At 44.2% G+C, this 14,300-nt stretch overlaps 1 protein-coding gene across 8 annotated transcripts in view; it reads left to right on the forward strand.

Annotated features, from left to right (window-relative positions):
- Window positions 1-14,300, forward strand: part of RASGRP3 (RAS guanyl releasing protein 3) — a 125,539-nt gene that overhangs the window by 78,301 nt on the left and 32,938 nt on the right. For all 8 annotated transcript variants that reach the window (XM_029063656.2, XM_029063713.2, XM_029063690.2 and 5 more), the window contains one exon: window positions 12,586-12,663. In XM_029063656.2, coding sequence (XP_028919489.1) covers window positions 12,586-12,663 — 78 coding nt within the window. The remainder of the gene's footprint in view (window positions 1-12,585; window positions 12,664-14,300) is intronic.

Raw genomic sequence — 14,300 nt, forward strand, 5'->3', positions numbered from 1 at the left:
TTCAATAGTATTTATTGAGCACTTACTATGTGCAGAGCACTGTACTAAGCACTTGGAATGTACAAATCGGTAACAGATAGAGACAGTCCCTGCCCTTTGACGGGCTTACAGTCTGTTCTCTGGGATTGGGTGGGGAGCAACCACGGGGTCAGGGGGTCAGTGAGAACTGTCCTCTGCATTAGGCTGGTGACAACCCACACACAAGAGAAGGGGAGAGAGGATCTCTTCTGGCTCATAGGGATTTCAAGCAGTCAATCAATCAGTGGGTTCTGAGCCATTACGGTGAGCAGAGCACTGTACTAAGCATTTGGGGGGGTACAATGCAACATAGGTGGTAGACACGATCCCTGCCCGCAAATAGCTTATAGTTTAGAGGAGGACTTGTTGCCAACTAATCATCTTCTAGAATCACTGGAGCAAACTAACACCCAGAGGAGATGTGGGGGTCTGTGTCATGGAGAAGCCAAGCAAACTGCTACTCTCCCGTGGTTCCCACATGACAGCCCATGAGGGGTGTCTGTCCACCCGTCCATGCTTAATATCTTTCTCCGAAGTGCCTCATAAACAATGACTACACTTTCGTCATTCCAAGGGGGAAACCGATGCAACAATAGGGTCTTACCCTCTGTGTTCCTCTGGATGCTAAGCTGAAATGACTGGCTTTCCTTGGTTTTCTGGGTTCTAATTCAAAAGTTTTCAGTGCCTAGTCCTGTTCTCAAACTGCTTCTAGCCTGGTGTCTATTCAAGGCGATCTCCAGCTCAGAACTCATTGTTTTAAAGTGTTGAGCCAACTGGAACTAATGAAGAGTTTCTCGATCCACAGGGTGATAAAACAACATTACCAAGAGAGGTGGGAAGTCTCCATTACTAGCTTTTCCTAGGAAAAGGGGCTCCCTACCTCCCCATCGTCCCTAGAATTTACCTCTAATAATAATAATGTTGATATCTGTTAAGCGCTTACTATGTGCCAAGCACTGTTCTAAGCGCTAGGATGGATACAAGGTTATCAGACTGTCAGATCTGTTATCAGTTTATCAAATTGTCCCACGTGGGGCTCACAGTCTTAATCCCCATTTTACAGATGATAATAATAATAATGATAATACTGTTGGTGTTTGTTAAGCACTTACTATGTGCAGAGCACTGTTCTAAGCGCTGGGGTAGATACAGGGTAATCAGGTTGTCCCACGTGAGGCTCACAGTTAATCCCCATTTTACAGATGAGGTAACTGAGGCACAGAGAAGTTAAGTGACTTACCCAAAGTCACACCCATGACTTCCGACTCCCAAGTCTGTGCTCTTTCCACTGACCCACGCCGCTTCTCTAGACTGTAAACTCGTGGTGGGCAGGGAATGTGTCTACAAACTCTGTTGTAGTGCACACAGTAAGCGCTCAATAAATGTAGTTGATTGATTGATTGATTAGGCCAGCCTAGTGGATAGAGAATGGAAGTCAGAGGGACCTGGGTTCTAATCCAGACTCCACCACTTGTCTGCTGTGTGACCTTCGGCAAGTCACTTAGTTTTTCTGTGCCTCAGTTATCTCATCTGTAAAATGGGGATTAAGACTGTGAGTTCCATGTGGGACATGGATTAGCTCGTTTCTACCCCAGTGTTTAGAACAGTGCTTGACACATAATAATAATTATTATTATGGCATTTGTTAAGCACTTACTATGTGCCAAGCACTGGTCTAAGCACTGGGGTAAATACAAGGTAATCGGATTGTCCCATGTGGGGCTCACAGTCTCAATCCCCATTTTCCGGATGAGGTAACTGAGACACAGAGAATTGAAGTGACTTGTCCAAGGTCACACAGCAGACAAGTGGCAGAGTCGGAATTAGAACCCACGACCTCTGAGACCCAAGCCTGGGCTCTCACCACTAGGTCATGCTGCTATAAATTACCATCATTATTACCATTATTATTATTCCTCTGCATAGGATCAGGGGGTGGAGCAGATTCCCTCTGGAGTCTCTTCCCAATTCCAGGATTCCATGATTGCAACTGGTTTGGGCCTGTTTTTCCAGGAAATGAACTGTGTGAGTCCAGTTCTCAACCCACAAAGCTAAAATCTGGCTGGGTGGGAACCCAATACCCTCACCTGCGTAGCTAAATCATGGACCAAGTAAATGTTTAGTCGGGTGGCAGCCACAAATCCGGTTCCCAGCACCCCTGGGGCATCCACACTCCAGCTCCAGCCTTTGTTTTCTCTGAGCATTTTCTGGGTCGGTGGCTTTCGGCGATGCAGGAGGAAACCTGTTGTGGGCCCAGCACAGGCTGTGCTGACCTCGCCTGTTCTCTTTTCCAGTTCTCATCCAACAAAACTCTGAGGCCAAATCAGAGAACGATGTGCAGCAGAACTATGAGAAATCCCTAGAGGGCTATATAGAGAAACAGTGCATCTAGCGGAAAGAACACGGGCCTGGGAGTCACAGGACCTGGGTTCTAAAACACCGGCTAGTCATTCATTCAGTCATATTTATTGAGCCCTTAATATGTGCGGAGCATTGTCCTAAGCACTTGGAAGAGTACAGTAGAACACTAAACAAACACATTCCCTGCCCACAGTGAGCTTACAATCTAGACAACGAGCTATCTGCTGTGGGACCTTGGGAAAGTCACTTTGCTTCTCTGTGCCTCAGTTAGCCCATCTTTAAAATGCCGATTAAAGCCTACTCTCTCCTACTTGAACTGTGAACATGTGGGACAGGGGCTCTGTCCAATCTGATTAATTTGTACCTATTCCAGTGCTTAGAACAGTGCACATAGTAAACACTTAAGAAGTACAGCAACGGTGATCATAATAATAATGCATGTTGAATTTATATATTAGGGAAATAATGATTATGAGGAAGGAGCATCTGATGCCTGTTTAGGGACTGATTTTTATTTTCTGGATTTAAATATTTTCCCTGTGCATTAGGATTACCAGTAGTTCTCATCTGGAAATTTGGAGGCTTATAATTAAAGTTAAGGAACTGTTCCTTCTGTTTTACTGTAAAATTCCTGGAAAATAATGGGAGTCTTTCAAACACAAAAACGTACACCTCCCTGCTAATTCAGAAGTATTGGCACTGCATAATTTATTTTGTATGATAATTAAAAACAGCATCCTCAAGGAGAAAACTGCAGAAGATAAAGGGACTTTTTTTCTTCTGCTGAAATGGGGGAGAACCCTAATATGAATAATAATGGTGATGTTTGTTAAGGGCTTACACTGTGCCAAGCAGTGTACTGAGCGCTGGGGTAGATAGAAGTTAATCAGGTCTGACATAGTCCCTGTCCCACAAAGGGCTTGCAGTGTAAGTAGGACTTTGAGTGTGAATTCTGAATGCGGTTTCTACAACCAATGAAAATCAAATTATTTTTCCTGGCTGTTCTATCAAAAGTCTGTTTTCATCATAGAGGTGAGACAGACTGACAGTGGTGTAATAGGACTGACAGATTTTTCTCTCTCTAACCAACTCTAACCTGTGGGATTGTGGGAATTTGGTATGGTTAAATGCCAACCATGTGTCCAGCACTGCTGTAAACACTAGGGTAGATACAAGCTAATCAGGTTGAATATAGTCCCTGTCTCATCTGGGGCTCACAGTCAAATAGAAAGGAGAGCAGGTATTGAATTCCCACTTTGCAGTTGAGGAAACGGAGGCACAGAGAAGTTAAATGACTTGCCCAAGGTCACACAACACGCAAGTGATGGAACCTGGTGGTGAACCCAGGATCTCTGACTCCCAGGCCCATGCTTTATCCACAGTAAGACCGCACTGCTTTCCACGTTCTAAAGAACGTGACGTTACTGTTGCAAACCCTCTCGGGGTTGCACCTACCTAGAAACAACTCAGCTCCAGTCACCTGCACATGATTTAGAACCAAAGTAGGAGATTTTGAGCCCCACCAAGCCTCTCCCTTCCCCATACAACACTACAATATTTGGTAAACTCCTCCTTTAGACTGTAAACTCCTTGTGGGCAGGAAACATATCAACCAACTCTGTTATACTGTACTCTCCCAAAAACTTAGTACAGTGCTCTACACACAGGAAACACACCTTCCAACTCTGTTGAATTGTACTCACCCGAAACTTAGCACAGTGCTCTGCACACAGTAAACACTCAATAAGTAGCACTCTTTGATTCATTCCATATTTCACTATTCCAAGCATATTGCCCGGGACTGTGCTTTTCACCCCCTTCTGGTCGCCTTATGAAGATGCACTGGACTGGAGTACTTGCTAAAAAGACCATTTCTCCCAAATGCCAGTGTTCATTCATTCAGTCGTATTTATTGAGTGCTTACTGTGTGCAAAGCATTGTACTAAACACTTGGGAGGGTACGATAGAACAACAGATACATTCCCTGCCCACAGTGAGCACTTCTAGTGGCACCCAGAGTTGAGATATACAGATTAGACTCAGTCCCGATCCCACATGAGGCTCACAGTCTAAGTAGAGGAACTAGGATTTAACCTCCATTTTAAAGATGAGGAAACTGAGGCACAGAGAAGGTAAATATTTTGTTGAAAGTCCCAGCAGATAAGCAGTGTAGCCAGGATCGGAACCCATGTCCTCTGGCTCCAAGGTCCATGCTCTTCATTCAATTCAGTCGTATTTATTGAGCGCTTACTGTGCACAAAGCACAGTGCTGAGGGCTTAGAAGAGTACAATATAGCAATAAACAGCTGCATTCCCTGCCCACAAAGAGTTTACAATCTAGAGGATTAGTGCTGTTTCCACTAGGCCACACTGCTCCCACAATGATTACCCTTAGCTGTGACATTTGAGATGCAGGGAAAGCCAAGGTTGTGAGTTTTGACCTGGAAGTTAGGGGACCTGGATTTTTACTGGACAAGTCATTTAACTTCAGTTGCTCGGTCACTGATATTTATGGAGCACTTACTATGTACAGAACACTGTACTAAGTGCTTGGGAGAGTTCTACTCCCAAATTCTACTATTTATAGCCTACAAATTCTAGAGAATTCTACAACAGAAATAGCAGACACATTCTCTGCCTATAATGAGTTTACAATCTAGAAATGAGCTTGTAGTCTAGAGGACTTGTAGGGAAGCACTGTTTCCCCAATAACTATTGATTATCTGCTTTCTTTAACTCCAATCCAGCCCTGCCAGATAACCAGAGAACACAGATCATTGAAAATCACTGATATAAGTAAAAGTTCTAGATAGTGTATGTAGTTTCAAAATATTGGTGTTCAATCATTTGGAGCACAAATGTATTGATTTGTTCTTTCTTGCCAAATCCAATGACCTCTACTCCATCCTAACCCTCCTCGCCCTTTCTGCTGCCTTCAACGCTGTCAACCACCCGCTTCTCCTGGAAACGTTATCCGACTTCAGCTTCACCAACACTGTCCTCTCCTGGTTCTCCTTCTATCTCTCTGGCTGCTCATTCTCAGTCTCCTTAGCGGGTTCCTCCACTGCCTTCCACCCCCTAACTATGGGGTTCCCTCAAGGTTCAGTTCTTGGTTCCCTGCTACTCTCCAACTACACTCACTCCCTTGGAGACCTCATTTGTTTAGACTGTGAGCACGTCATTGGGCAGGGATTGTCTCTATCTGTTGCCGAATTGTACATTGCAAGTGCTTAGTACAGTGCCCTGCACATAGTAAACTCTCAATAAATACTATTGAACTATTGAATGACTTGACTCCCATAGATCAACTACTACCTCTATGTGGATAATTTCCCAATTTACATCTCCAGCCTGGATCTCTCTCCCTCTCTGCAGTCTCTCATCTCCTTCCTCCCGCTGTCACCTCAAACTTAACATTTCCAAAAAAGAACTCCTTATCTTCCCACCCAAAACCCATCCTCCCCACTGATTTTCCCATTACTGTAGACAGCACCACCATCCTTCAATCTGTCACTAAATCCTGTCAGTTCGACCTTCACAACATTGCTAAAATCTGCCCTTTCATCACTATCCAAATTTGCTACCACATTAATGCAATCATTATTCCTGCCCTGCCTTAATTACTGTGTCAGCCTCCTTGCTGACCTCTCAGTCTCCTGTCCCTCCCCAGTCCAGTCTACTGCCCGGATCATTTTTCTACAGAACTGTTCAATCCATGTTTCCCACTCCTCAAGAACCTCCAGTGATTGCACATCCACCTCCACATCAAACAGAAACACGTTATCAGCTTTTAAGTACTCAATCACCTTGCCCCTTCCTACCTTACCTTACTGCTCTCCTAGTTACAACTCCGCCCACACATTTCACTCCTCTGGTGCCAACCTACTCTCTCTACCTCAATCATGTCTATCTCACTGCCAGCCTCTCACCTACACCCTTCCTCTGCCCTGGAATGCCCTTCCTCCTCAGATCCAACAGACCATTACTCACGCCACTTTCAAAGCCTTACTGAAGGCACATTTCCTCCAAGAGACCCTCCCCAACTAAATCCTCATTTCCTTTTCTCCTAATCCCTTCTGCTTCTCACTAAATGCTCCCTTTTTTCACCTCCACTCCCCGGCCCCACAGCACTTAGGTACATATCTGCAATGTATTTATTTATATTAATGTCTATCTCCTAGACTGTAAGCTCATTGTGGGCAGGGAACATCTCTACTAACTTCATTATATTGTTCTCACCCAAGTGCTTAGTACAGTGCTCTGCACACAGCAAGCACTCAATAAATACGATTGATTCACTGTTTGATTCTCTAGATCAATTTAAAATGTTGCACAGTGTAAGCACTTGGTATAGTGTTATGCACACAGCGCTCAATAAATACTATTGAATGAATGAATGAATAATTAGCTTTAGACATTGGAAATCTTTTCTAAAACATTGGCATAGATAATCCACTTCACGGTTAAACAGCAGCCACATAATTTACAATTAAACTGGGTCTCCCACTTCAGAGCAATGTAAATCAGTCAGTGGTATTTATTGATTGCTTACTTTATTAAATTCAATGGAAAAATTAATAAGCCATTGCCCTCCTCCATTATAATTCCGGGGCAGAACAAGACAATACATTGTTCCAGGGGGGTTCTCACCCCCTGCTCCTCCCTCTTTGTCATAATGGGGGGCTGAGAGGGTGAGGGTATGCCTAGATGGGTCGGGGCAGGACCTAGATCTTCATCATCCATGGTACTTATTGAGAGTTTACTATGTGCAAAGCACTGTACGAGGCAGGTAATCGTACTTATTGAGCACTTACCATGTGCAGAGCACTGTACTAAGCCCTTGGGAAGGAACAGACACTTGGGAGAGAGTAAAATACTATCAGTAGCAGCAGCAGGCCTGTCCAGTTCAAGGGATGAAAAGATATGACTTTCATTTAAGACGCCTCCCGGTTAGCAGGAAAACGCCCTGTGTCTTCTGTGGATAAACTTTCCCCCTACTTGTGGCACCTCAAAATCCACCATTAATGGAGAACAGAATGGTGTCCAGCTATCCTGTATTTTTTTTTTTTTTTTGGTATTTGTTAAGCGTTTTCTATGTGCCAGACACTGTTCTACGAACTAGGGTAGATACAAAGTAATCATGTTGTCCCATCTGGGCCTCACAGTCTTAATTCCCCATTTTACAGTTGAGGTAACTGAGGAACAGAGAAGTTAAGTGACTTTCCCAGAGTCACACAGCTGAGCAGTGGCAGAGCCGGGATTTGACACCCTCTCTGAATTCTCCCTATCATTCAGTTTTTCTAGGAGATACTCATCTTTCTTGGATCTGGGGCTTTTAGGTGAGGGTTCTGTTTTTCTCAGCGAGTTCACAGGTATGCACTGTCTTTTCAACTCAAATATGAGGAAGTGGGACGTTAAGACAAAGGAAGGGACCCAAATAGGAAACAAAGCAAGAAGGTCAATAAAGAGAAATTCAGAAGTGATACATGAGGTTGGCTCAGACTTCCTTTTGCTGCTTTCACTGATAGATCTTGTAGGCCCGACTCTGCTTTTTAAAGTGCGGAATTCTACCCGTAAAAATTCAATGCGTAAGCATTGTTCCATTGTCCAAGAGGATGATAATTTGCAAAAAGAGAGTTAAATATAATCCAGTCTGTTTTCTGATTTCCTTCAACCCTTCTCCGCAGGTGGAGAGGAACTTGAAATATAAGAGTTATTTTGAGTCCAATTTGGTTTTCTTTTCTAGTGTAATTTTACAAATGGAACAAAAGGTGTTACCACCTTGTTTCCTTTGCAAAATGTGACACAATGTTTTTTATCCCAGGCCCACCGCTTGCCCACCTGGGTACCTTGGGCAATTCATTTAATTTCTTCTTTTCATTCATTCAATAGTATTTATTGCCTTTCCTCAGTTACCCTATGGGAAAATCTGTAAATGGGAATTAAGACTGTGTGAGCCCCTTGTGGGATGGGGAATGTTTCCAACCTGATTATCTTGCACCTTCCCCACTTAGTACTGTGGTTGGCATATGTAAGCACTTATCGAATACCACAATTAATAATGATAAGAAGAATGGTATTTGTTAAGCACTTACTACATATCAAGCACTGAACTAAGCCCTGGGGCAGATACAAAATAATCATGTTGGACAGAATAAGTACTCTCTCACTGGGATTAGAACTCAGGTCCTCTGATTCCCAGACCCAAGCTCTTTCAACTAGGCTGCGCTGCATCTCCAATTCCAATTCTAATGCCAATACTGCCAATGGCTTTTGCCTAACTTTGGGCAAGTCACTTAACTACGCAGGGTCTCAATTTCCTCATCTATAAAGCCAGGAAAATGATGCTGCTTGTTATGGGCAGGGAATGTGTCTGTTTATTCTTATATTGTACTCTTCCGATTGCTTAGTACAGTGGTTTGCACGCAGTAATGAGTGAGTGAATGAATACTCCCTCTTCCTACCTCACAGAGACCATGTGCGGATAAATACAGGTTTTAAAGCTTCTAGCCATGCCCCGGGATTAATAAATCTACCAGATTATGCTAGGATTTGGGTTGTGTGACTACTCTCTAACTGAGTGGAAACAAACGGAGAAATTAACAATCTTTACTTACCCATTATAAGCATGTGCAAGTGCTTGGGAAAAATAAAACCATCATATTTTGACTTAGAGGATAGGGAAGAGGCTGATGTTGACCAGTTGTGTGTGCCTGCTTTGTCTGTACCTTCTTAGGGATGTGAGGGGGAGGGAGAAAAGGCTGTGACCTCATCCCAGCCTAGCACCCTCCCCAACTATTCTCTGGGGCTCAGGGCTCGGGCGTGACAGCTCCATGCAGTCCTTTGGGGTTCATGGAGAAGGAATTATAATAATCATTATTATTATTATTATTATTATTGTACTTGTTAAGTACTTACTATATGTCAAGCACTTTTATAAGCACTGGGATAGATACAAGTTAATCAAGTTGGACACAGTCCCTGTCCTACATGGGGCTCACAGTCTTAATCCCCATTTTACAGAGGAGGTAACTGAGGCCCAGAAAATTGAAGTGACTTGCCCAAGGTCACACAACAAACGGTGGAGCCAGGATAAATAGAACCCGGGTCCTTCCTACTCCCAGGCCCAGGCTCTGTCTACTACGCTGCTTCTTAACATCTCCCTTTCAACAACCCCCACCTCCTCTCCCCCCCGTTCATGCCAGTGAGAACTGACGTAATCCTTCTCCCTCCACCATCGGCGGAGATCCTCGGGCTCTGTATGTTGGCTCAGCATACACTGGTATTTAACCCATCTACTCAATGCTGTGCCACCTGGTTCCTAAACAAAGGCTGGACCAGAGCCATTGCCTAGCCGAAGTTGAACTGTTTTTTCCACTGCAAAAATAAAAAAAGAACAGCCCAAAAGGACACACTTTCTCCTGTAGTTATTGCTCATTAATAACCAGGAACTTTCCAGAGATCAGTCACCGTTCTATTCACCGGGCATTACAAACTCTGCTGCTTCAAGTTCCCTGGTATTTTTAGGTCTAACTGTTTAGTTTTATCGATCTGAGTGTATGCAAATAGCTGGAAAGTCCCTGCATTTTACAGTTCAATAAAAAGCAGTCACATAGTGGGTCAGTGAAGTTTGTTCACTTAGGCATTTGTTTTTAACCAGACAACCCAAGCACAAGCATTGCCTGGCTAGAATTATTCATTATTTTGAGCCTAAATTCCGATGATCCAGCAAGATCCTACAGTTCTAAATTAACTGATGATGGATGAGTAAACATCTTAACTTTTTTTTGAGCCCGATCCACGCTATTGGGTGAAGCCGGCCTTGCCCTTTTATCTCACTTAACCTGACATTTGGGGTAGAACCGGCTTCAGACATCTGACTTGTCCCAAGGTGGGGGAAAATTTTCCTCCTCTTCCCATCCCATATGATGCCAGTCAATCAATTAGTGGTATTTATTGAGAGCTTACTGTGTGCAGAGCACCGTGATAAGTAAGAGCATGGGAGAGTACAATGTAACAGAGTTGATGGACATGTTCCCTTCCCACCTGGAGCTTACAACCTAGAGGGGAAGATAAAAATAAACCATGCTATGTACATGGAGAGGAGAGGCTGTGGGACTGAGTGTGGGGTTAATGAAGGGTACAAATCCATGTGCAAGGGTGATGTAAGAGAGAGAGTAGGGGAAATGAGGGCTTAGTCAGTGAAGAGCTCTTGGAGGAGATGTGATTTTAATAAGACTTTGAAGATGGATGGGAGAGTGTCGTCTGTTGGTTATGAAAGGAAAGGGAGTTCCAGGCCAGAGGCAGAATGCAGTATACATTGGGAACCTCTAAACCTAGAATGTTTCTCTTACGGGACCCCTCCCTGCCTGAACCCCACGTTGGTCCAGAATCATGGTGTTCCCTGCCTAGGTCCTAGAGAAGCAGCATGGCCTAGTGGATAGAGCATGGGCCTGGGAGTCAGAAGGTCATGGGTTCTAATTCCGGCTCTGCCACATGTCTGCTGTGTGACCTTGGGCAAGTCACTTGACTTCTCTGGGCCTCAGTTACCTCATCTGTAAAATGGCGATTGAGACTGAGCCCAACATGGGACTGGGATTGTGTCCAACCTGATTTTTTTGTATCCACACCAGCGCTTAGTACAGTGCTTGCCACATAATAAGCGCTTAACAAATACCACAGTTATTATTATTATTATTATCAATTAAGAATTTAGCAAAGGGAGATTAAAAAATTTCAGATGTACAGCTGCCTTCATCTATGCAGCCATCCCCTTCCACAAGGGGCTGCCCTGTGAGGAGGCTGCCTCCCTCTCTTCCTGTCCAAAACTGGCCCTGATTTGCTCAGTCATCTATCTGCCCATTGACTGAAGGTGAGAGGCAGCATTGTATTGTCTTATGCTGTCGCGTCGTCTCTGACCCTTAGCGACTCCATGGACACATCTCTCCCAGGACACCCCATCTCCATCTGCAATCATTCTGGTAGTGGAGCCATAGAATTTTCTTGCTAAAATTCAGAAGCAGTTTACCGTTGCCTCCTTCTGTGTGGTAAACTTGAGTCTCCGTCCTCGACTCTCTCCCATACCGCTGTTGCCCAGCACAGGGGAGTTTTGACTAGCAGCAGATTGCCTTCCGCTTGCTAGCCACTGCCCAAGCTAGGAATAGAACGGGTATGCCTCTGCTTGACTCTTCCTCCACTAGCTGAGACTGGAAGAGTACTGGAAACTCTTCAGGTGAGATTCTGAGCAGGGAAGAGGCAGCATAGCCTATTGCAAAGATCACAGACCTAGAAGTTAGGAGACCTGGGTTCTAATCCTGATTTGGCCACTTCCCTACTGTGAGGCCTTGGTCACGTCAACATCTCTGGGTCCCAGATTCGCTACCTGTAAAATGGGTTTTACTACCTATCCTCCCTCCCCCTTAGACTGTGAGCCCTGTGTGGGGCAGGGACTGTGTCCAGCCTGATTATCTTATATCGACCCCAGCACTTAGTCCTGGGCTTGGCACATAAAATGCCCTTAACAAATACCACAATCATTATCATTATTATGTAATAATTATTTATCCTTCCCATTGATGTGGAGAACTTGAGGTAAACATCTTGAGGAGAGACCAGTATTGTCAGCTCCTCTTCCCCCTCTACTCCCTTTACCACCCCCCCTTCACCTCTCCGCAGCTAAACCCTCTTTTCCGCCTTTTCCTCTGCTCCTCCCCCTCTCCCTTCCCATCCCCTCAGCACTGTACTCTCCCGCTCAACTGTATATATTTCCATTACCCTATTTATTTTGTTAATGAATTGTACATTGCCTTGATTCTATTTAGTTGCCATTGTTTTTACGAGATGTTCTTCCCCTTGACTCTATTTATTGCCATTGTTCTTGTCTGTCCGTCTCCCCCGATTAGACCGTAAGCCCGTCAAACGTCATGGACTGTCTCTATCTGTTGCCGACTTGTTCATTCCAAGCGCTTAGTACAGTGCTCTGCACATAGTAAGTGCTCAATAAATACTATTGAATGAAAATACCTTGAAGAGCAACTACTGCAACATAAAGGCTGTGTCATGGTTAATAAATATCATTGGCTGATACATCTTAAATATCCTTCTTTTGGGAGAAAAAATGAACAGAATGATTAAAATGACATTTCTTCCCGGAACTGGTGATCTAAAATCATTGTGGTTTTTTTTTCCTCTTCATTTCTTCCCTAGCTTTCTCTGGACCTCTATCACACAGAAGATGATATTTACAAACTCTCATTGGTGCTGGAGCCCAGGAATTCGAAATCGGTAGGGTACTGTGTTTCTCAGAAGCAGGGAGGATGCCATTTTGTTCTTCTCTAAGGATGTGCTGATTGCCTCATTCATGATAATTCAGGCATCTAACTCGTGTCCAGAGACTCCAGAATGGTTTCCCACTATTATCCCTGTCAGGTCTCGTGAAGGTAGAGTGACTGGATTAAGCTGTAGGTTAGGGTGCAGTGAGAATGGCATTGGTGCCCGCCTGTCTGCTTCATTTCGACAGTCAGTCAGTTAATCATATTTATTGAGTGCTTACTGTGTGCAGAGTGCTGTACTAAGTGCTTGGGGAAGTACAATATAACAATAAACAGGCACATTATCTGTCCACAATGAGCTTATGAATAAAAGTGCTGTGGGGCTGGGAGGAGGGATCAATAAAAGGAGCAAGTCAGGGTGATGCAGAAGGGTGTGGGAGAAGAGGAAAGGAGGGATTTAGTCAGGGAAGACCTCTTGGAGGAAATGTGCCTTCAATAAGGCATTGAAGCGGGGGGAGAGTAATTGTCTGTAGGAATTGAGGGAGGGCGTAGCAGGCCAAAGGTAGGACGTGGGTGAGAGGTCAGAGGAGATCAAGGTATAGTCAGAAGACTAGTATTAGTGCCCACCTGTCTGCTTCATTTTGGATGTCCAGTGTGAGCCTCACCCACCAAAGTCTCATCTGCTCCCTGGTTTATTATTATTATTATTGTTGTTATCATTAATATTATATTTTCACTTAATGCCATTATTACTATGGCATTTGTTAAGTGCTTACTATATGTTAAGCACTGTTCTAAGCCCTGAGGTAATTACAAGTTAATTAGGTCAGACACTGTCCCTATCCCACATGGAGCTTACAGTGTAAACAAGAGAGAAAACAAGCATGAATCTCCATTTTACAGGTGAGGAAACTGAGCCAGAGAAGTTAAGTGACTTGCCCAAGATTCCACAGCAGGCAACTGGTAGAGCCAGAATTAGCACCCAGGTCCTCTGACTCTCAGGCTTGTGTTCTTTCCACTAGGCCATGCTTTTCCTCATGTCAGGCTCTATTTTAACATAATTGTGACATTTACCCAATTGGGTCAGGATTATGTGCCACAATGCTGGAGAAATTCTGATAACAATTGTGGCGGACTATGAACTCCTTGTGGGTAGGGAACATACAGTAAGTGCTCAATAAATATAATTGTTATTTGTGAAGCGCTGTACTAAGTGCTGGGGTGGATAAAATAAAAAGAGATCAGATGCCCCCATGTGGAGGCTCAAAGTCTAAGGGGAGCAAGAAAAGGTATCCCATGAGAAGCAGTGTGGCCTAATGGGTAGAGCATGGACCTGGGCATCAGAAGGATCTGGGGTCTAATGCCGGCTGTGCCATGTGTCTGCTGTGTGACCTTGGGCAAGTCACTTCACTTCTCTAGGCCTCATTTACCTCATCTGTAAAATGAGAATTGAGATTGTGAGCCCCATGTGGGACAGGGACTGTGTCCAACCCGATTGGCTTGTATCCATCCCGGTGCTTAGAACAGGGCCTGACACATAAGCACTTAACAAATACCACAATTACTACTATTATCTCCATTTTTACAGATGAGGAAAATGAGGCCCAGACCTTAGTGCAGTGTTCTACACACAGCAGCGCTTAATAAATG

This window comes from Ornithorhynchus anatinus, chromosome 1 (assembly GCF_004115215.2).
Source record: "Ornithorhynchus anatinus isolate Pmale09 chromosome 1, mOrnAna1.pri.v4, whole genome shotgun sequence".
Taxonomy (NCBI): Eukaryota; Metazoa; Chordata; class Mammalia; order Monotremata; family Ornithorhynchidae; genus Ornithorhynchus; species Ornithorhynchus anatinus.